This window comes from Pipistrellus kuhlii, unplaced genomic scaffold, assembly GCF_014108245.1.
Source record: "Pipistrellus kuhlii isolate mPipKuh1 unplaced genomic scaffold, mPipKuh1.p scaffold_m20_p_84, whole genome shotgun sequence".
Taxonomy (NCBI): Eukaryota; Metazoa; Chordata; class Mammalia; order Chiroptera; family Vespertilionidae; genus Pipistrellus; species Pipistrellus kuhlii.
The window spans coordinates 1-21,811 of NW_023425589.1; the positions used below are offsets into that span (position 1 = coordinate 1).

At 61.6% G+C, this 21,811-nt stretch overlaps 2 protein-coding genes across 3 annotated transcripts; both read right to left on the reverse strand.

Moving 5' to 3' along the window:
- Nucleotides 1-367: 367 nt before the first annotated feature.
- CA11 (carbonic anhydrase 11) lies at nucleotides 368-5,358 on the reverse strand. Of its 2 annotated transcripts, none has more exons than XM_036425692.2 (9): nucleotides 5,174-5,358; nucleotides 5,003-5,077; nucleotides 4,151-4,263; nucleotides 2,386-2,571; nucleotides 2,093-2,188; nucleotides 1,865-1,937; nucleotides 1,620-1,774; nucleotides 1,285-1,450; nucleotides 368-496 (listed from the first exon to the last, which is right to left on the reverse strand). In XM_036425692.2, exons 1-9 carry the CDS (start codon nucleotides 5,238-5,240, stop codon nucleotides 471-473), a joined length of 957 nt encoding a protein of 318 aa, XP_036281585.1. In that variant the 5' UTR covers nucleotides 5,241-5,358; the 3' UTR covers nucleotides 368-470. The 2 variants fall into 2 exon arrangements, with proteins under 2 accessions (XP_036281585.1, XP_036281584.1); XM_036425691.2 differs by having other exon boundaries at nucleotides 4,151-4,293; nucleotides 5,174-5,356.
- Nucleotides 5,359-12,062: 6,704 nt separating this feature from the next.
- NTN5 (netrin 5) lies at nucleotides 12,063-20,695 on the reverse strand. The gene is made up of 7 exons (XM_036425787.2): nucleotides 20,493-20,695; nucleotides 17,523-18,173; nucleotides 14,730-14,918; nucleotides 14,461-14,610; nucleotides 14,056-14,109; nucleotides 13,760-13,840; nucleotides 12,063-13,241 (listed from the first exon to the last, which is right to left on the reverse strand). The coding sequence occupies exons 2-7, from the start codon at nucleotides 18,151-18,153 to the stop codon at nucleotides 12,874-12,876; spliced, it is 1,473 nt and encodes a 490-aa protein (XP_036281680.1). The 5' UTR covers nucleotides 18,154-18,173; nucleotides 20,493-20,695; the 3' UTR covers nucleotides 12,063-12,873.
- Between the last annotated feature and the right edge of the window lie 1,116 nt (nucleotides 20,696-21,811).

Consider the following 21,811-nt stretch of genomic DNA (forward strand, 5'->3'; position numbering starts at 1 on the left):
CCGGGACACAGGGCGGGGCCCAGTGCGCGAAGTTGCCCAGCCTCCTCGTGGGAGGCGGGACCCTGACCTACATTTGGCCAATGGGAGACGGCGCTGGGGGCGGGACCGTGACCCAGTTCGAGCCAATGAGACAGGCGGGAGGAGGAAGCACATGGCTCTGCGCGTGCTGCCTGACCCGGCGAGTGGGGAAGGGGTGGGGGCGGGTGGGAGAGGCGCCGCTCCCTGGAGCCGCCTATCCCAGCGATTGTTTTGGGAATTCGGAAGCCAGAACCCGAACGGTGGGATTTTAGGAAGACGGGAGGTTGGTTTCTGGAAGAAGGGTGCTGTTCTCCAACGCCCGGGCGCGCCTCGAATCAGACCACTGAGAAACAGGAAGTGTTCTGTCCCTTTAATAGCTTTGTTTTGGGGGTGACTCCCCTCCCCTCTTGGGTAGGGCTGGGAAGGGCAGGCGCAATCCTCGGTGGGGAGTCTCAGCGACCGTGGGGGGCACCATCCACTGTAAGACAGACGACAGCGATCGAGGGCGTTAGTTGAGGCGCAGCAGCCCGGGCTGTGCAGGGGGGCGTGCAGGGGGCGGGCCGGGCCGGCAGGGCTCTACCACTGGGAGGCTGAGCAGGGGGGACCGGAATGGACCAGGTTGAGAGGCTTGTGTACACGGCCCTGCAGTAGGCCGAGCCGTAGAGAGGCAGCGGGAGGGTGGAATGGGGACCTTCAGTTTCAGCATCAGGCTGAACTACCAGAAAGTCTTCCTGGGGGGGGGGGGGCTGGACTGTACCACGTTTTTGAGAAGCCGGAGAGGTGGCCGTTTAGATCTCGGGGCTGAAGGGAGAGAGAGGAGGAAGTAGGAAGGGAAAGGGGGTTGAACCATATTGATTCTCAGAAAATGGGGGATTATGGGACAGCACAGGGGTTGATACCACGAGGAAACAGGAAATGGATCCGGGTCCCACCACTTTGGGAGAGGAACCACAGACCAACAGGTGATCGTGACACAAAGAAGCCGGGGGTGTCGGGTTCTGTGCCAAGGTGCACGTTACAAGCAGCGAAGAGGAAAGACAAACCGTGGACCAGCAATGGCCTGAGCGGGGAGGGGGCCGTAGAGGTGGACTGGAGCACGCTGACACAGAGGGAGGAGGGAGACAGAGCGAGTGAGAACTCAGGAGGCCGGACCATACAGAAGCAGAGGCGGGTAGGACTTTATCATATTGACACACCGGAGGGAGACGCACAGAGGCGGGTTAGACCAAGACGCGGTGGTGGAGGGGGGTGCAGACTGGACCATACCATGCAAGCGGTAGTTGGGGCCTCGGCAGCGCCTCTCCGGGTGCCGGGGGTCCCTGTTGCCCCTCAAGGCCCTGTGGGCCAAGGGCTGCAGGGGCCGGCCGTTCCCGCTGAGGCTCTGGAAGATCTGGGATGGAGGATTCTGGCTCAGGAGTCTCAGGGAGTGCATCTGCCGAGAGAGGGGAGAGAATGTAGGATGCTGGTGACGTCACACGAGAAGCCCCGCCCCTGGGAGCCGATCTGAGGGGCCTTGCTCAGCTCCACCCCGGCCCCATCTGACCCTCTGACCCCCTCGAGTTTCCAGTCAACCTGGGGAAGGCGGGGAGATAGGGGGTCACCTGGAGGGACGTGATATTCAGGACCCGGTCAATGAGGATCCAGGTGACAGTCTCGGAGCAGGGCGGGGTGCTGAGAGAGCCCTGATAGGTGATGAAGCCGAAGGATTCCGGGAACAGGAGCTCCAGGCTCAGGTCTTGAAGAAAGTAGGCATCATCTGCGGGCACGTTACGCCAGCGTCAGGAAGGGGTCCCCACACTTGAGCCCCCCTCATGGGCACACCCCCACCAAAGCACCACGGACTCACTCTTGTAGGAGATTCGGGTGATGGTGTCGCGGTTAAGGAGGCGGCTGAGGAATGGGTTTGAGCTGCCAGCCACCTGTGTGTGGGGGGGTGTAAGGTGAGGGGGGAGGAACCCAGAAGTCCAAGCCCTCCAGCCCTTCCTCCCGCAATACCCAGGAGTCTGGGCCTCTCTCCCCGCCTCCTCCCTCCCTCCCGCCCTCCCTCCCTCCTTCGGATCTTGCCTGGACTCACATTGACAAAGAGGCTGAGAATGGCCAAGCCATTGGGGCCCCGGGAGGCAGCACTGAGGTTCCCATAAAGTTCCTGGTTGAAGTGGATGAGCTGCACCTGGGAGGGCAACACAGGGAGTGGGGTTCCTCCAGCAGGAGGGGGAGAGAATGGGCCAGCTCGGGGGGGTCCCAAGTCAGGTTCAGGATTAGTGCAGGTTTGGGGGGGGCAGTTCTGTATGGAGGATGTGGTGAGGCAAGAAGAGGGTGAGGGTGACCCAGGGCAAGGATCAAGGGTCAGAGGTCAGTGGCCAGCACCTCAGCAGAGAAGCCCTGGTGGTTGATCTGGTGTTCAGAGCCTGCCCCATCCCGGGCTCCAAACAGCAGCCGCAGTTCACTGAGCCGGTGGCTGTAAAGGAGGGGACCCCCAGACACATTGACCACCGGCCGGGGTGCAGGCAAGAAAGACACGTGGCGCCCGGTGTTGTACAGGGTTCCCCGGAGCTGTGGGAGAGATGGACACAGAGATCTCTTTCTTCCCGTTTCCATGGCCGCATTTCCTGCTTCCAACCATCCCTTCATCCTTCAGCACAGTTAGCACCTACGACTTTCCAGGCTCTGTGCTGGTCCACGGTAGGTGCTCGGCGTTGGTGAATTTACCTAATTCAATATCTATTGAGTTCCTACCATGCGCCATGGATGCCGGGAAGAGAATGGTGAACAAGTAGACACAGATCCCGGGCCTCATGGAGCTTATGTTCTGATTGGGCAGAGACAGACAATGAATACTGGTTTCACAAGAGTAACTCCTTGATTCATTACATCCTGTTCTCGTGCTGGGAAAGTATAATGGGGAATCTGGCCTGGATTGGAGTGCGGAAGAGCAGGGAGAAGGGCATTCCAGGAGGAGGGAACAGCAAGTGCAAAGGCCCTGAGGCGGACTATTTGAGTGACAGCGAAGAGGCCGTGGGACTAGAGTCATGAGCAAAGGAGAGAATGGCGATGAGAGCTAGATGGGACATTTTGTATTTTTATTTGAACTATTAAGTCTATTTAATAAAGATGTAATATGAAATGGTCATTCCGCCGTGAGGCATAACACCTACCGTGTAATGACCCTATCAGGGATGAGCAGGAGGGTGGGCAGCGAGCTGCAAGCAGGCAGCGCAGAGCTACAGGAGGGCAAGGCAGTGGGCAGAGAGCTACTGGTGCACGGATTCATGGGCAGTACTAGTATATATATACATATGTATGTGTGTGTGTGTGTGTGTGCACATGCACACATGTGTGAGCACCTGCCTCTTTCCCTATACACACATACACTTGGTACAGTGCCAGGCAAGTGTTTGCTATTATTTAGGCTGACGGAAGGATTTTGAACAGGGGAGGTATGATCTGGTTGGTGTTTTTAAACATCTCTCTAGCTGTGGGGTGGGGATTGGACTGCAGGAGACAGACAGACAGGCCAGCAAGGAAGCCATGGCACCAGTCTGGCTGTAAGACGCGGGTGGGGGCGGCCAAGGCGACGAGTGCATGATATTCAGCGGGGAGACCGGAAGGACACGTTGGACATGGGAATGAGGGCGAGAACGGGGTGGGAAATGGCTCCGCGGCTCTCAGCTGGGCAGGTGAGCGAAGGGTGGTGCTGGCCCTCCTAAGAAATGGTGTTGCCAAGTGGGCGAGAAGCATGCACAGATGCTGGGACAGCGCTGCCTGGGTCTGAATCCCAGTGCTGGCACGCTAGCTGCGTGGCCTCAGGCAAATGGACCGCTGTGCCTCATCTCTGCAGCCATAAAATAAGGACACGAGCACCTGCATCGTGGGGCTGCTGTGAGGATGAGAGGGTTGAACAAGCTTTTAAGACGATGCCTGGCACGGACACCCTGTTTTACCATTGCTTCCACAGAGATGGGGAGATGAGTGAGCCACGTGCGGGGAGGAGAGAACAGGGGGCCCATTGTAGGGTGGCAGCGTGTACCCCTTCCTCCCCAAGGCTGGCCCCCCACCTCAGTGTCCCACCCCAGCCTCCGCTCAGACCCACCGCCGCAGTGGGCTTGGCAACCCCTCCCACCAGGCCCCTTACCTTCTCGCCCCCAGTGCTGAGCCTCAGTGGGGGCAGGAAGGGGTCATAAAGAACCCTCTTCAGCTCCACATCCACGGGGCTCTGCCGCTTCCCCACGGCACACAGGCTCCAGGCTGCGTTCACCAGGCCCCAGAAGGGAGGCCCTGGGGGCAGGGGCAGGGCAGGGCGGAAAGGGAGTCAGATCCAGGCACTGGATCCCAACGTTGGCATCTGCTGAGAGGGCTGTGGTCTAGGCTCCTGGATCTGAGGGAGAAGGGAGCTGGGGTCCAGAATCCTGGCTTCTAGAAGAATCTTGGAGGAGTTTGTTAAGACCCTCCAAAACCTCCAAGTCCTCTCCCTGATCTAACCTATGTTAAATGAAGTCATTGGGAGAAGGAACTACAACTCCCAGCAGGCTCTAGGGCTGCCAGCCTAGTCATCCAATGCCAGACTTCCCCCAGTGCCTATGGGAGTGGTAGTTCTTTCTGTCTCCCCTGCAGCACAGCTGGGTCATATAATATAATGTACTGAGGAGAGGGAGGACTTGCAAGTGGGGGCTGGACAAGGGAGGGCAGGGGGCCCCTGAACCTCTGATTGCCAGCAGGAGCCAGGACCTGCCTACCTCTTCCCTGCAAACACACACACACACACACTCTTCCACCCCCACACACTCCCCTCCCACTCACTCCCACTCACTACTTGAAATGCACATGTATAATGTCCCATGGTGAGCTACCGGGGTTCAGAGGCTGGGCTGGGCTCCTGGGGGAGGGAGGGAGGGGCTGGGACTCCCGGGGAGGAGAGGGTGCCGGGTCCGAGGAAGGCGGTGCCTGCCGCGGGGCCTGGGCTGCGGGGTCCCCTCCCCGGCTGCACCTGGCACGAAGTTTCCCTGGAGATTATCCTTGTAGCTCCACCAGTCCTCGGGGTCAGGTGCCGGTCCGATGTGAGCTGGGGAGAGAGCAGCCTGAACCCCCTCTCCCTGGCACTCCCGCCCCGCCCCTCCCTCAGGGGCTCCTGCCCCGGACCCCGGGCCCCAGGCCTTACCTGCGGCCCCCAGTGCAGCCCCGAGCACCAGCGCGCGGGGGGCGCTCAGACTGGCTGCACCGCCCATGCCCGGGCGGCCTCCGGGCGACCCCTCCCGCAGCGCTTTCCTCTCTGCTCCCGGGGACCCTGTCCCTCCAGGACTTCCAGCCTTCCTCTTCTCCCCGCGGGGAGTCCCGGACCCCCAACACCCAGCCCACTCCTCTCCTCCCCTCGGTGTCTCTCCTCCTCCCTCTCCGTCGCCAGCCCCCAGCCTCCTCTGCCTCCTGATCTACCCGGCTCGCTGCCTTCTGCTGCTCCCCGAGGTTGCCTCTCGGTCTCTAATCCACACCCCCTCTCGGCTCTTTGCATTAAGCTCCCCCAGGCCACCTAACTCCATGTCCCCATCCTCCTCCTCCTCCTCCTTCCTCCCCCTCTCTGCTCCTGCCTCTGCTTCCCTTCTCCCTCCTCACCTCCTCTCTCCCCCTTTAAGCTCCTCTCTCTCCCTCCTCCTCTCCTGCCTCTTCTGCTTCCCTGTCTCTCTCTTCTCTCTGGTCCCTTCCTCCCTCCTCCCCCGCCCTTTCTCCGGGTTATTTAATTTTTTTTTTTTTTTTTGTGGTTGTTGGGGGGCGGGTGCTCTCCCAGCAGCGAACACGCCTGGGGCAGGTAGGGGTGTGTGTGTGAGAGAGTGTGTGTGTGAGAGTGTGTGTGTGTGTGTGTGTGAGAGTGTGTGTGTGTGAGTGTGTGAGTGTGTGTGTGTGTGTGTGTGTGAGTGTGTGTGTGTGTGAGTGTGAGTGTGTGTGTGAGTGTGTGTGTGTGTGTGTGTGTGTGTGAGTGTGAGATACGCCCACGGGGCAGGGAGGGCGCCTGGAGGGGTGGCGGGAGCCGCGGGGCGGTGACGGCCCGGACACCTGGGGCCCAGCCGGCAGCCCCGTCCTCCGCGGAGGGGAGGGGGAAGGCGGCCCTTAAGGTGGAGCTGGGGAGGCCCCCCGCCGGCGTGCTCGGCGGCCCAGCCCCGGCGGATCGGGCCCCCCATCCTCGGAGACACCGGCTGGAGCCTGCGCCCGGTCCGCGCCCCCGCCCGGCGCTCCCCGCCGGCCTCCGCCAGGGGCGGCCTTAACCGGCCGGGGATCCCCTGGGAGCCTGGGGTGCGGTGCGGGCCGCTGGCCAGGAGGGGGCGGCAGAGACCTGGAGAGGGAGAGGAGGCGGGGAGGGCGAGGAGGAGCAGCGGGAGGCCCGGGTCCAGGGAGGGGAGGGAGGGAGGTGGGGGATGCGGAGGCTGGGAGGGAAGGGGAGCCCGAGCTGGATGCGGGGAGACAGGTCGGAGGGAGATGGCAGGCCGGAGGGGGAGGGCGAGAGACAGAGGCACACCCCAAGTGAGAGAGGAATACAGATAGAGAGAAACAGAGACAGAGACACAGGAGGAGGGGGATGAAGGAGGGAGACAGGTGGAGGCAAAGGAAAGATGCAGACACACAGAGATGGGCGTAGAGATGCAGGTGGGGACAGAGACAGAGGCAGAGAGACCCGGGCGGGGGGTGGGGGGGAGACACCAGCCGCCGGGCAGGAGGCGGTGGGGAGGGACAGAAGCAGAAAAGAGATGGAGAGACGGGCACAGCAAGCACTAAGGAGAGGCAGAGAGATAGAAGCACACTGGCCGGGGCCAGAGGCCGGGAGGAGCGAGGCGGACACACGCAGGCACATCTGTAAGGAGAGACCCTCCTGCAGAGAGACAGAGATCTCCACAGGGAGGCCTGGGTGGCGGAGACCCACCCGGGCAGAGGGAGGGGGGGCTGGAAACAGACAAACCGGCCTTAAGGGAGCAGAAGGAGGCATGCAGAGATGGAGAACTGGAAATGGAGGGTTAAGGACCCAGAGACGGAGGAGAAGGCGGAGACACCCAGAAAGAGCCAAAATGGAGAGAGACGGAGAAAACACAAGGAAGAGAGGGGTATATGAATTACCCATTGTCACCTAACAAATCACCGCACATGGACTGGCTTAACACAACCACCCAACCACCCATCGTCTGACAGTTCCTGAGGGTGGGAGCCTCGGAGCCCTCTAGGGGGTGGTCCCAGCGAGGCCTCTCGGTCCAGGCTGCTAGGTCCACGTCCAAGATCAACCAGGCAGCCTGGGCTCGGGCCTCAGCTCCTCCTCACACGGCCTTTCTAGGGCTGCTTGAGTGTCCTCACACCATGGTTTCCAGCTCCGCCAGGGGGAGCTGTGGGGGGTGGAGGGAGGGAGAGGGAGATGTTTTGTATGACCTCATCTCCAACGTCACACACAGCCCAGGCGGCGTGGCTCCGTGGTTGAGCATCCACCTATGAACCAGGAGCTCACGGTCGAGGTGTCCATTCCCCATCAGGGCACATGCCCGGGTTGCAGGCTCCATGCCCAGTAGAGGGCGTGCAGGAGGCAGCCCATCAATGATCCTCTCTCATCGTTGATGCTCCTCTCTCTCCTTCCTTCCTCTCTGAAATCAATAAAAATATCTGTGTGTTTTTATTTTTAAAAAATATATATTTTATTGATTTTTTTTTTTTTTTACAGGAGGAAGGGAGAGGGATAGAGAGCTAGAAACATCAATGAGAGAGGAACATCAACCACCTGCCTCCTGCACACCCCCCACTAGGGATGTGCCCACAACCAAGGTACATGCCCTTGACCGGAATCAAACCTGGGACCTTTCAGTCTGCAGGCTGACGCTCTATCCACTGAGCCAAACCGGTTTCGGCTGTTTGTGTTTTTTTAAAGTCTCACACACAGTCCCTCCATGGGAATGAGTCACTGAGTCCTGCCCACACTCTTCCCCTGGAAGGAAAAAGCCTAAAAATGTGTGGGCTTTTTTAGAGACCATCACAGGTGGGGAGGGAAGAGAGATAGCCTGGGCAGGGACAAACCTTTCAAGGTCTGGAGTTTGGTGAGACAGGTTCTCAGAAATGCAGAAATGTGTCCGAGAGACAGAGGGCGCTGTGGAGTCGGGAAAAGAGGCGAGACATGGAAACCACGGTCATGATAAGAACAACTTTAATAACAACAGGGAGCGCCTACTGCATCCCAGGCACACGCTGGGCATCAGGCCGAAACCGGTTTGGCTCAGTGGATGGAGCGTCGGCCTGCAGACTGAAGGGTCCTAGATTCGATCCTGGTCAAGGGCATGTACCTTGGTTGCGGGCACATCCCCAGTAGGGGGTATGCAAGAGGCAGCTGATAGATGATTCTCTCTCATCGATGTTTCTAACTCTCTATCCCTCTCTCTTCCTCTCTGTACAAAATCAACAAAATATATTTAAAATGTATATATTAAAAAACAAAACAAAATGCTGAGCATCGCTAAGAGCCACTCGGGTAGCCCTCCCAGCTGCCCTAGGAAGCGGAGGCTGTTGTCCCATTTTACAGATGAGGAAACCAAGTCAGGGGTGACCTGCCCCATGGCACTTAGGAAGTGACAGAGCAGGGGAGAAAACCAGGAAAGACAGATGGAGAGAACCTGATGGAGACATAGGTGCGGAGAAGCGGGTGTGTGTGTGTGTGTGTGTGTGTCGTGGTGAGAAAGGGGCAGAGAAAGACCCACAGATCACCCGGCTCTGAGGAGATATTTCTCCACCAGAAAAAATGGCAGAGCTTCCCGGATCCCAGGGCAACCCTTAAAGCTGCCCTGCGATGTGCGGCTGGTATCAGCCCCGTATCCAGTCAGGACACAGGCTCAGAGAGGGCAGTGCCTGGCCCGGGATGTGGGGGGCTGAATGGGCACAGCCCCTCCCCCAGGAAGGCGTGTCCACCTGCGATCTGCACTTGGGCCTTATTTGGCAGAGGGTCTTTGCAGATGTGATTAAGTTCATGACCTTGAGATGAGAGCATCCTCCACGATCCAGGTGACCCTAAATCCAGTCACAGGGGCCTCAGAGGAGAAAGGCAGAGGGGACTGGAGACAGGGACAGGGATGTGAAGACAGGTGCAGTGATGGGGCCACAAGCCAAGGGACGCTAGGAGTCACCAGAAGCTGGAAGGTGCGCGGAGGCCCATACGGCCTTCGGACGGGCTGTGGCCCTGCCAACTCCCGGGCTTTGGACTTCCGGCCTCCAGAACTTGGAGAGAATAAATGTCATTTTAAGCAGCACCATTGGTGGTCATTGTTTTCAGCAGCTGACCCCAGGGGTGGGAGACAATAAGAAAAACATGGAATTTCTCAAAGGCAGACAAGGAAGGAATCAGAGAGGAGAGGGAGAGACAGGTGAACTGACAGGGCAGGAAAAACAGGGTCTACCTACAATGCCCTCCCCCTCCAGGCTCCCTCCTCCTCCAGGCTCCCTCCTCTTCCAGGCTCCCTCCCCCTCCAGGCTCCCTCCCCCTCCAGGCTCCCTCCCTCTCCAGGCTCCCTCCTCCTCCAGGCTCCCTTCCCCTCCCCTCCAGAACCCCTCTCCCCTTCGGGCTCCACCCCCCTCAGAGCTCCCTCCCCCTGCAGGCTCCCTCCCCCTCCAGACTCCCTCCACAGACCAGAGTGGTCTTTTTTTGTTTTTTAATATATATTTTATTGATTTTTTTTACAGAGAGGAAGAGAGAGGGATAGTCAGAAACATTGATGAGAGAGAAACACCAATCAGCTGCCTCCTGTACACACCCTACTGGGCATGTGCCTGCAACCAAGGTACATGCCCTTGACCAGAATCGAACCTGGGATCCTTGAGTCCGCAGGCCGATGCTCCATCCACTGAGCCAAACCGGTTAGGGCCAGCATGGTCTTGATACATCTAGAGTTGAGCTGCCTCTCCCTAGTCATAGCAGCCCCACAGCCCCCAGCACCTTGGACAAAGTTTCCACCCCAGGTCCTTCTCCTGCCCTCAGGGCCTGCCTCCGAGGTCACCCGCTCTGACCTCCGAGCTGGGTTCGCGGCCTTCCCTGGCTCTTCAGTGAGCTGATCCAGGTCAGTGACTGTCCATACCCCTTTCTCACACAGCTGACTGCCCCTCCCCTGCTCAGAGACTTCCCATGGCTCCCCAGTGCCCCCGAGGAAAAGCCCAGGCCCCCAGCCTGGCCCTAGAGGCCCCCCTCCCTGATCTGGACACCCCCGGCTCCCAGCCGAATCTCTCCCCTGTTGCTACCCCAGGCCCTTTGGCCTCAGGACCTCTGCAGAAATGGTTGCCTCTCACTGCTCTGTCCGGCTCTCCCCCCGGGGAAAGGCCTGTCAGGCCTGGCTGCACCCCGGAGTCTGCTCTCGCAGGAAGCCACTGCGGAGCTGAGGTGGGCAGGGGCCTCCTCGGAGCCCGGGCGGCCACCTGTGCCACCTCCGTTACAGTGCAGACAGGCTGGGCTCGGTGCCCGAGGGAACGGCCGGGCCGGCAGTGGGTCCCAGATGTGGATTTCACGCCTGTTGGTCTCGGGGGCTGGGAACAAAGCTTGGGTCGTGAGGAACATATGGGTCTTGCCTGCTCCGCACTTTCATCTCCCACCTTCCCAGCCTCTGGGTGGGAGCAGGAGGCCGGGGCTGCTCAGGCCCTGGTGGTTCCCACAGCCCCTCTGGGCCTCTCCCACCGCCTTCCTCCTCCTCTTCTCTGTGTTCTCCCCCCTGAGCACTCTTCTCCCGGGAGAGATGTGTGTTAAAATAATAACCACAGTCGAAACCGGTGTGGCCCAGTGGATAGAGCGTCGGCCTGCGGACTCAAGGGTCCCAGGTTCCATTCCGGTCAAGGGCATGTACCTTGGTTGTGGGCACATCCCCAGTAGGGGGTGTGCAGGATGCAGCTGATTGATGATTCTCTCTCATCGATGTTTCTAACTCTCTGTCCCTCTCTCTTCCTCTCAATAAAAAATAAATCAATAAAAAATATTTAAAATAAATAAATAATAACGACAAACTCAAATGGCTCTTATGCTGTACCAGGCACTGCTCTAAGCCCATGATGTACACATATGAACTCATTTAACCCTCAGCATGCTCGTGGGTTACTCCCTGCCGTTATCATCCTCATCCCCATTTTAGAGATGAGCAAACTGAGAGATGGGAGGATTTGAACCCGGGCAGTCTGGCTCCAGACGCTGTGATCTTCGTGCGAACAAGCTCAGAGCTGGGCCACCCACAGGCCTCCTTGTGATGGTGGAAATGGCCTGCATCGCTCTGACCAGCCGCTGAGCACCAGCCACTTGGAATGTGGCGAATACGATGGAGGAACTGAATTTTAAATTTTAGTTCATTTTATTTAATTTAAAAAATATATATTTTATTGAATTTTTTACAGAGAGGAAGGGAGAGGGATAGAGAGCTAAAAACATCGATGAGAGAGAAACATCGACCAGCTGCCTCCTGCACACCCCCCACCAGGGATGTGCCTGTAACCAAGGTACATGCCCTTGAACGGAATCGAACCTGGGACCTTTCAATCAACTGAGTCAAACCGGTTTCAGCTACCCTGAACATTTAAAAAATGTATATTTATTGGTTTCAGACAGAAAGGGAGAAGGCAAGAAAGATAGAAACATCAATGATGAGAATCATTGATCGGCTGCCTCCTGCACGCCCCCTACTGGGGATCGAGCCCTTGGCCGGAATTGAACCTGGGACTCTTCAGGCGGACACTCTATCCACTGAGCCAAGCTGGCTAGGGCTACCCTGAACATTTATTACTGAAGGACCCAATCTCTCTATAACGCTATGGCCCACCCTAGCTCCCCATTGGCTGAGAGGCCACTTTCTCTCAAGGAAGGAACAGGGTTGTTCCCTAAGCCCAAATGGTCTTCAAATCACTTCCTTTCTGCTGAGACTTCTTCAAAGCACTTCTTAGTGACTTCCCTGCAAAGCTCACCCAAACTGAAATTGTGTTGTTGATTTTAAGCCCGGGGGCAGAGGTCAGGGTGGCAAAAAAATCCTAGGACATGACATCTTTCCATTCCATCATATTTACTGTGTCCAGCCTTTTTAACTCCATCCCTCTGGCCTATAGGTACCCGGTTGTTGGGTAGGATGGAATTCTGCCTAGCACCAAGTGATGTCATACTACTCTGTGGCTTGCAATTGGCTATTCTCTCGGGAAAGGGCTTAGGCTATGCTTCCAGACTAGGTGGACCCCACTCAGAACCACTGTCGGATATTTATTCCAAAGGTTTTTTATTTCCTTCTCAGAAACCACCCTGAGATCCTTCTTAGAACGGAAAGTTTCCTAAATCTGGAACTTTCTGGAAATCTGGCACTGCCATCCTGAAAAGACACATTCCCGCCTTTTCCAGCCACTGTCCGCACCCCCTCGCTTTCACCCAATCATTGGGCAACACAATCTGCCTAGCGCTTAGTGACGTCACCTCACCGCTTTCATTGGATTGGCCATTTTCTCAGGGAGTGGTAGCCATCTTCGGACTCCTCCGATTTACTCGAGGCCTTCTTCATTCGCCCCTCAGAAACCCTCCGACACAGATCAGGGGTCTGTAGCCAAACTCCCTCACGACTTAAGACTTTATTGAAGAGACCAGTTTCACAGGACTCGGGCCGATGTGCAGCCAGAGAACCCAAGGTCCCGTTTGCAGTTTGCAGCTGCCTTTGGTTCAGAGGCCTCCCTGCCCGCACGGTGCTGGCGCAGGCCAGTGACGTCAGAGCCACCGCGAGATCTGATTGGCTCAGCGACGCGCGCCGTCGAGGTAAAATGCCCTGCTGGTGGCTCCTCCTGGCACGTTGGTTGGCTTTCGAGGCCGCTGGGCTCCGGGCTCCGGGCTCCGGGCTCCGGGCTCCGGCGCTAGGCCGGGGTCGGAGGCTCCAGGGCGCGGCAGCCGCCTGCTCGCTCCTCCCGCTGCAGCCGCCGCAGCGGCCCGGCCCAGCGCGGCCTCCAGGGAAGTGCGAGGCCGTGGCGGTCGAGGACGAGGCGCGCGGGGTCGGGTTGGCCCGCCGCGCTGCCCAGCACCAGGTAGTGGGAGCCGGGCTGCAGGCGGAGGCAGCCGCAGGCCAGGTCGGCGCCGGGCACCCAGGCCTCCTGGCCGCCGCGGCGCACGGGCCGCGCCCGCTGCCTGTACACGGCCAGCACGTGCAGGGCCAGCCGCCGCCAGGCCTGGCCCGCCGCCTCCGCCGCCTCCGCCGCCTCTGCCGCCAGCACCTGCGCGTGGAGGACTGAGCGGGAGGAGAGAGGTCAGGCCCAGGGTGCCGGGGAGCCTCCGGGGTCCCGTGGGTCACTTCTGATGGGGAAGGGATGGGACCCGAGGGTGGGCTTCCGGGATCACATCTGGAAGGGGGTGCGTCTCTGTGGGAGTGGGGCTGAGGCTCAGACAGGGGACCCTGAAGTGAGGCCGAGAGGGTCGGAGGTGGGCAAGACAAGGCAAGGGCCCGGTCCATTCAACCAGGTCCCCTTTCTCCTCCCGCCCCGGAGGAGGCCACTTCTCTCTCTCAGACACGCAGGCTGAGGGAGATAGTGAACCTCGACAAGGCCAGGCACAGAGGGAAAGAGGAGGCGTCGTGGGGGAGGGGACACTCCCTCCCACTGCCCCAACCCCTACTTGTCTTCGGTCGCATGAGGTCCCATAGCAGGAAGGGCACCCTTCCCATTGAGGAGGAGAAAGAGGCCAGGGAGGGGGCTGGCATGGCCTCCGGGCACCTCTGCGGCTGCGGGCCCTTTCCCCGCCATCACTCACCGTAGTCCTGCTGGCAGTACCTCCGAAGGCTCATGTGTACCCTGGTGTCCGAGGCATTGCAGTAGTTATGGCACTGAGGGTCTGGGGAGGGTCAGGCTGTCTGCAGGGGGCTCCTGAGGCCAGGACCACAGTGTTCTGTCCCTGCCCAGCCCCCACACTCCGTCCTGATGGGCAGCTGGGGTGCTCAGAGCCTGGGAGGGAGCTCCCTGGGCCACCCCGTATCCCCACTGGGGAGCCCAACCAGCCCAGCCCCAGAGCCGGTCGCCGGTGAGGACCTCCACACCGGCCCGTCTTACCGGAGCTGTAAGCGCTAGAGGTGGTCGCCAGGGTGGTTGTTGCCTCTGGGATTCCTATGAGAGACGGGAGGAGAAAATTAACCTTAGTTCCTTCCCGCCTTCTCCCCCGCACTACCCCCCAGGAATCCAGCTGCCCATCTGTTCTCTTCAGGTGTAAGAGGGCAGGCGCCGAGTCCAGTCCCCGGCCCCTCTCCCTTCAGACCCAGGAATCTGCACCCCCAGCCCCGCCTCCCTCCGATGGAGGAGTCCAGGCCCCCAGCCTTTTCCTCTCTGAGACTGAGACGACTTCCCCCAGAAGCCAGCACCCGGCCTCCTGCCTCTTACTCCCATCCCGGGACCCAGCCCTCGTCATGCTGGTCCGCCGGACATCCGGGGTGCCTCATCCCAACCCCATGCAGGACGCACGCTGGCAGGGCATCCTGGGGGAGCGGCTCTGCTGGTAGCCAGGGCTGCAGCGGCGGCACGTCAGGCCCGTGACCCCTATCTTGCAGGAGCACTGCCCGCTGGTCTGGTTGCAGGTGCCCCCTGTGGCCCCGATCGGGTGGCACTGGCAGGCTGTAGGAAGAGAGGATCTGGGATGGGGCGGGCGGTGTCTGGGCCCTAGAGCCGCCCTCTCCGACCCCCAGCCCCTCCCGCCTCAGACCCGCCTTGGCGGGACTTGGGTCCACACTCACCCCTGCAGGCCGTGCGGCTGGTGATGGGCTGGCTGGGGTCCCTCCAGAACCCGGGCTGGCAGTAGTGGCAGTGCCGCCCCGCTGTGTGGTGGCGGCACCGCTCGCAGACGCCGCCACTGCGGCCCCCCGACAGCCGGAACAGCTCCGCGTTGAACCTGCAGCGGCGGGCGTGCTGGTTGCAGGAACAGGCTGGGAGCGAGACGGGGCCCGTCAGAGCCCGGCTTTCTGTTCCCTGTCCCCCGTTTTCTCCCGCTGCCCCCCGGGAAATGGCCTGGGGATACGACGTGAGAGAGACTGCCTGGTGGGGGTACCCGGTTAAGCCTGCGTCTCAGAGCCTCTTTATTCTCGTCTTTAAAATGGGGGCACGGGGGCCGGGTAAGCCCACGGGGACTGATGAACCCGATGGTGTGAAACCAGGGGCTTAAAGAGCGGGGGCTCTGGGCGTGGGCTACGGAGTCAGACCCTACGTGTGCGTGTCCCACGTGTCCGTTCCTTGGGCATGTGGCTTCTCCTTTTCGTAGCTCAGCTTCCTTTGCTGTGAAATGACACTTACAATATCTGCATCGTGCGGTTTCAATGAAACCTAATAGATTAGGGGTGTCGAACTCAATCAGAGAAGGGGCCAAAATCTAAAATCCAGCCTAAATCGCGGGCCGAATGGTTTACTGAACAGTCATAAACTGTCATTGTGATGGAAACGCAGCGGAGTGCAGTGATGACAGCGCGGTGCGGGCCACATTGCAAGGCCTGGCGGGACGGATTTGGCCCGCGGGCCTTGTGTTTGACACATGTGTAATAGATAGAAAGCACTCAACGCAGGGCCAGACACACTGCACGCACCTGCCGTTAAGCTTCCGCGGGCCAGGTGCCCGGTGTGTGGCATTCTCGTACCTCTAGCAGGCACCCCAAAGTGAGATGCTGACGTGGGGGGGTCCGTGGACCACTCCTCGCAGAGATGGAAGGGGCTGTGGACTCCACGAGGTGGAGGCTGGGCTGGCAGGTCCGAGAGCCAGAGGAACAGTGGGAAGGTCGCAGGGAGCCGGGGTATCGTGTGTCCTTGGGAAGCCTTGGCTTCCGCCCTGTTCCCTGGGGATCTCAAGGAGCCCTCGGGGAATTAGTCCCGGCCTTTGGATTCTTTCTGGCGGGAGGAGAGCTCAGGTGGGGAAGGGGTTCAGGCCACCACTTCCGGGAAGCCTGCTGCTTCCGCACAGTTAGTCTCCCCCTGTCTCCACCCTTCTCCATCCCAGCAGGTGTCTCATTCTCAGGTTCAGAGGGAGGTGCCCAGCTCAGCCTGGTTGTGTGTGTGTGTGGGGGGGGGGGGGCGCGTTGATTTGCAGAGGGACAGCCTCCCCCCTGCTCCCAGGTTCTTCCCAGGCCGTGTCAGTCTCCCCTGCCCCACTCAGATCTGGCTGGTGGGAAAGGATCGACTGAGCAGAGGCCCTGAGGAGGTGTGGGCAGAGGATCAAGGAGGACCCCAGGGAGGGTGAGGACAGAGTGGGGAGCTGAGGACAGTGGATGGTCTGTAAGTCAGTCATTGCAAGAAGACACAGAGGGTGAAAGGGCAGAGAACGTGGGAGGTAGAGGAAGGGGGTCCAGGAACTGGGGTGCGTGTTTGCGTGTGTCTTTGTGCCTCTGTGCCTGTGTTTCTCAGTGGAGGGGGGTCTCCTCGCAGGGCCTGGTATCAAGCACATCAGACCAGCTAGCAAGGGCAGCCAGCTGAGGTGGGAGGGGCTTCTGCGCGGGAGGGAGGGGCCCAGACTCAGAGCTGCCATCAGGCTGAGCGGCCAGCCCAGGGAATGCTGGGAGCGGCCCTGCTGGCGGCGAGACTTAGGGCAAGTGATGGGTGCGGGCCGGGCCTCGCCTCCCTATCTGGGGGGTGGCAACATTGGCAGAGACCCCACAGTGTGTGCCAGGTACCCCATGAGGCTTTACTCCAGGCAGAGCGGGACCCCTTTTCTGCCAGGGGCCGTTTGGATATTTATAACATCATTCGAGGGCCCGACGATATTACCCACTTAAAAATCAGCCTGCTGTAGTTGGGCAAACATTTAATTAACAATTAACTCACCCCTAAGGCCTTGGCAGGGCCAGGCCACATGACTTCCCAGGCCTTAGAGGTCCCGAGGGCCGGACATTCCCCACCCCTGCTCTAAGGACTTCCTGCATATTAATGAGCTCATGGTTTCGCTGCCGCCCATAAAGGAAATACTGTTCCTGCCCCCGCTTTGCAGGTGGGGAAACAGAGGCAGAGAAGAGGGTCACACCGGAGGAGCGGGAACGCGAGCCGGGCAGGGAGTCCTGGCTGCTGCCCCAGGACACGGCGTGTGACCGCGCCAGACGGGAGCCCGGCAGGGACAAGCCAGGACCCCCGGCCCAGCTTCTGGCCCAGCCACTCACTGGCTGTGTGTCCTTGCAAGAGGGGCTTCCCCCTCTTGGCCTCAGTCTCCTCGTCTGTAAGATGGGCCTGATGGCAGTGCTTGCCTGGCCATGGCTGCACAATGAGCGAGTGAGGGAAGGGCCCGTGCCCATCCCTATAACCTGCCAGTCGGTGTACTCGGGGCCCCTGCAGAAGGCCAGGCCTGGGATGGGTGCTGGAAAGATGCCATTCATGCCATTCTCATTGTGACGGAGTGTGAGGGAGAGCAGGAGCCCCCTCATGGGCGGGGAGGCAACGGGAGAACAGCGAGGGGAGAAGCAGGGGCAGGCGGCTCTGGGTGGGGAGCACCGTGCCCCTAGGACCAGGGCTGTGGGCCGGTGGTGGGTGAGGGTGGGGAGAGCAGGCCCAGGACTCACGTAGGCAAGGGTGGGGGTGCCAGGGCGTGGCCGGCCGCCAGGGCCGGTCTCGGTGGGACGGGCGGCAGCTCTCGCACCCGGGGCCGGCGGTGTGGTGGCGGCAGCGGCAGCGGGGGGGCCGGGCGCGGGCGGCACAGCGGGCGGCGTGGCCGTGGCACTGGCAGCGTCCTCTCACTCCGGCCGCCGCCAGCCCCGCCCGGCCCCCGAGCTCCACGCGCAGGCGACTGGCCACCAGGCTGGCCTTGGAGCCCGGCGGGGCACGGAAGGTCACTTTTCCGGGGCCCCCCAGGGCGCCGGGCCAGGCGGGCCTGCGCCACAGCGACCTCCAGGGGCCTCCCGCGGCCCAGGCGGCCGACAGGACCAGCGCCGGGGGCCCCGGGGTGCAGAAGCGCAGGCTGACGGACGCCAGCAGGAAGGAGCCGCCCAGGGCCAGGGTCAGGCTGCCATTGCAGGGGGCCCTGCCGCCCGCCTCGGCCCCCGCGGCCAGGGCGCAGGCCTGCGGGCAGGAGGCCGCCACGCCGGCCAGCTGGGTGACCGGTGGGAGGCAGAAGCGGGGGCGGCCCCCCGGGTGGTAGCAGGGGTCTGAGGTGGCCTGGCTCAGGAGGAGCAAGAGGGCGAAGGTCACGGACATGGTCTCCGCAGGGCCCGCACCTGGGAAGGACAGGAGGGGCCAGGCTGAGTCCCCCTCCACCGGACCCCCGAGACCCCAGCATTCCGCCCCGCCCCGCCCCGCCCCTCCCGGCTGCCTGAAGCGAGGAAAATAGTTCCATCTGGGGAGAATTACTGTTTACACAACCCAAAGGGGAAAGAACGCAAGCAAAATCGAGAATTTTGCCTGAACTAATCCGTAGCTTAACACCCCAGAGAGATCTTTCAGTGTCGGGGGCCGGGGCCCTGGGGAGAGGGCGGTGGGGGGGGGGGCAGGTGGCGAGCCTGAAGGAGGGCATCAGATCAGGGTTGTGGGTCAGAGCTTAGCAGGGGAGGGGTGTTTAGAAATGGATGGAGCTCTAAGACAAAGGGCCAGAGGCACAGCCACAGAGACAGACAGGAGGGGAGAGCAAGCCCTGGGGAAGGGCCGACGGGAGGCGGGGAGGCCCGGGCGGGCAGCCCAGCACCCAGCGTCCACGGGGAGGCGGGCAGGGCCCAGGGCGCCCAGGGCTGGGGCAGACGGGCAGACGGGCTGCGGCTGCGGCTGCGGCATCTGGGATCCAGAGCACAGACAGCTCAGCGGGCCCGGCCAGGCCTGGCGGGGGGAAGGGGCGGAGGGAAGGTGCGGGCGGGCGGGCGGGCGGGCGATCAGAAGCTGGAGGCCAGGCCCCGGCCTGCAGGGATCAGAGTGAGCCCCTTTCCCACGTGGAGCCCTAACCTGGTTCTCCACACCCCGGGCACGGAGGGGATTATCGCCAAACCACTGGGCCTCCCAGCCTCCACGGCCCTTAACCCTTTCCCCCCTGGGTGCAAAGCCCAAAGAACCGAGCTGAGGGGAGGACAGACGGGTGAGGGGCTGGGGAGTGAGGGGAGGACAGACAGGGGTGGGGGTGGGGAGTGAGGGGAGGACAGACGGGGTGGGGGTGGGGAGTGAGGGGAGGACAGACGGGTGAGGGGCTGGGGAGTGAGGGGAGGACAGAAAGGGGTGGGGGTGGGGAGTGAGGGGAGGACAGACAGGGGTGGGGGTGGGGAGTGAGGGGAGGACAGACGGGTGGGGGTGGGGAGTGAGGGGAGGACAGACAGGGGTGGGGGTGGGGAGTGAGGGGAGCACAGACAGGGGTGGGGTGGGGAGTGAGGGGAGGACAGACAGGTGGGGGTGGGGGGTGAGGGGAGGACAGACAGGGGTGGGGGTGGGGGGTGAGGGGAGGACAGACAGGGGTGGGGGTGGGGAGTGAGGGGAGGACAGACAGGGGTGGGGGTGGGGGGTGAGGGGAGGACAGACAGGGGTGGGGGTGGGGGGTGAGGGGAGGACAGACAGGGGTGGGGGTGGGGAGCGGGTGCGAAGCCTGTGGGGCAGGGAAGGCAGATGGTGGCTTCCCCCAGGACTCCTTGGGGTCTGAGCAGATCCCATCAGCTCAGCCTGCAGGCGGCTGCCTTAGGCCTCAGGGCACAGGCATCTGGGCCCCCACATTCAGCACTGCTCCTGAGGTCCCCAGAGCAGATGGGGGGACAGATGTTGGGGTGGCGTGTGTTGATGGAGGAGGGAGAGCCGCAGGGCAGGCCCGGTTGTCTGAGGGGCCAGAAGTCCAGGCCTCAGGATGGCAGAGCCGGAAGGACTTAGCGCTGGACTGCCCCCGCCCCCAGGACCGCAGCCCCTAGCGAGGCTCACTCAGGTCTGGGGGTGCTGGGCCTTTCTGGCCCCCCTGCCCAGCGCCCTGGCTCTGACACGAGACCTGGGGGGAACTGGGGTTCCAGCCTCCCTCGGCCTGATCTCACAGTCGCCAATGTCCCCAGTGCTGTCGCCGTGTGCAGAGACTGCCCCCCTCACCAGTGACGGGCGCCGCCCTCCGCCCCTTCGGAGGAGCCTGGCGCCATTTTGCGCTCGGGCGGCCGACATTTGGCATCTGCCCGGAGTCCCTGGGCACCAGTGCGTGGAGGGCCTAACCCCACACCCCTCCCGGCTCCCCTCCCGGCCCCTTCCCTCCCCTCCCCTGCCTGGTGGTTCAGTCGGGCCACTCTCTGGCCCTTAGCACCTTGGGCAGCCAGACCGTGAGTCCCCCTGCCCACTGGGGACCCGGATGGCCAGCCCCCACCCCTCTGGGAGCTGGAGCGCACCCCCAGCCCCTCAGGAACAGAATCTGGTTGTGCTCCCACCAGACCCTGAGCCAGGGACTCCGGCCTGGAGGCAGCGTGAGGTCCATCTGGGCCTCAGGCTCCTTCCCCGGCCCCCCCCCCCCCGCCCCTCACCCCCCTGGCCCCTCACTCCCCCACCCTGCTGTTTAGCAAGCACCCGCCCTTCTCCCCTGACAGATGGGGTCAAACCTGCGCCCGGGAGGAGAGCGTCCTCTCCCCGGTCTCCCCGGAGCAGCGTGGCAGCGGGCGGCCCTCGGGAGTGCGTGCCGAGTGGCTGTCGTCAGGCCCCGGCTCCTGGGGGTTCTGGGCGGGCGCTCAGGGCTGAGCTGCAAAACCCAACACCACCACCGCCCCCTGCCCATCCCCTCACCAGCCTGCCTCCCTCCCCGCAGGGGCCCTGCCAGCCGCCACCCGCCGGCCCGGCCGGCCTGGCCGCGGGGACCTGTGAGCTGCGCCCCGGGGCCCGGCCTGGACGCCCGAGGCGCGAGGAGGGCCAGGCGGGTAGGATGGGCCCGGCGGGGCCGGATGGATTCCCGGCCCGGGGTCCCGCTGCACTCACTCGCCCCCGGAACTGCCGGCGGCTCAGCCCCTCCATGCGGTGCTGGGGGCCAGGCCCTCACCCCGAGGCGGCCGTGCCCCACGCCAGCCCCTCCTCCCTCTGGAACCTTCTGCCAGCTGCCGGTTAACCGAGCGGCCGCGGGGAAACCCGAGGCCGGGAGCTGCTTCTGAGGTGGGCACGGGGGTGGCCGGGCTGCTTCGGGCCTCCGTGGCTCCAGCAGCCGAAAGTCGGGACCCCGAGGAGGACAGAGCTCAAAGCCAGCCTCCCCCAGGGCCAGATTCGGGCCAGGCCCTGGTGCTCCAGCCCTGAAATTGTCATGCAAATGCTGCCCTCAACCCTCTTCCCCACTGAGTGGTTTTGACTAGAAAAATACAGTTTCTGTCACCTCCGCTGAGGAAAGCTAGGGCCGGGGAGGAGGCACAGGTGTGTGAGCCGTGGCCTCCAGGGCCTCGGCATTGGCTGTGGCACCGCATGGGCCCACCCAGCAGGGAGCCCGGACCTCTGTCCGGAGCCGAGCAGTCCGCGCTTCTGGTCCCGGCGAGGGGCCGGCCCGTGGGAGCCAGGACAGGGACTTCGGATTTAAAAATTATATATACATATATAATTTGTTATTATTATTATTATTTTAATCCCCACCCAGTTTGACTCAGGATCCTGGGCTCGATTCCAGTCAAGGGCACATGCTCGGGTTGCGGGCCTGATTTCAGAGAGGAAGGGAGAAGGGGGAGAGAGAGAGAGAAATATCAAAGATGAGCCGAAGCCGGTTTGGCTCAGTGGATAGAGCGTCGGCCTGCAGACTGAAAGGTCCCAGGTTCGATTCTATGTCAAGGGCACATGGCTGGGTTGTGGGGCGTGCAGGAGGCAGCTCTCTCATCTTAGATTTAAAATATATATATATATATATTTATTTGATTTTTTACAGAGAGGAAGGGAGAGGGGTAGAGAGCTA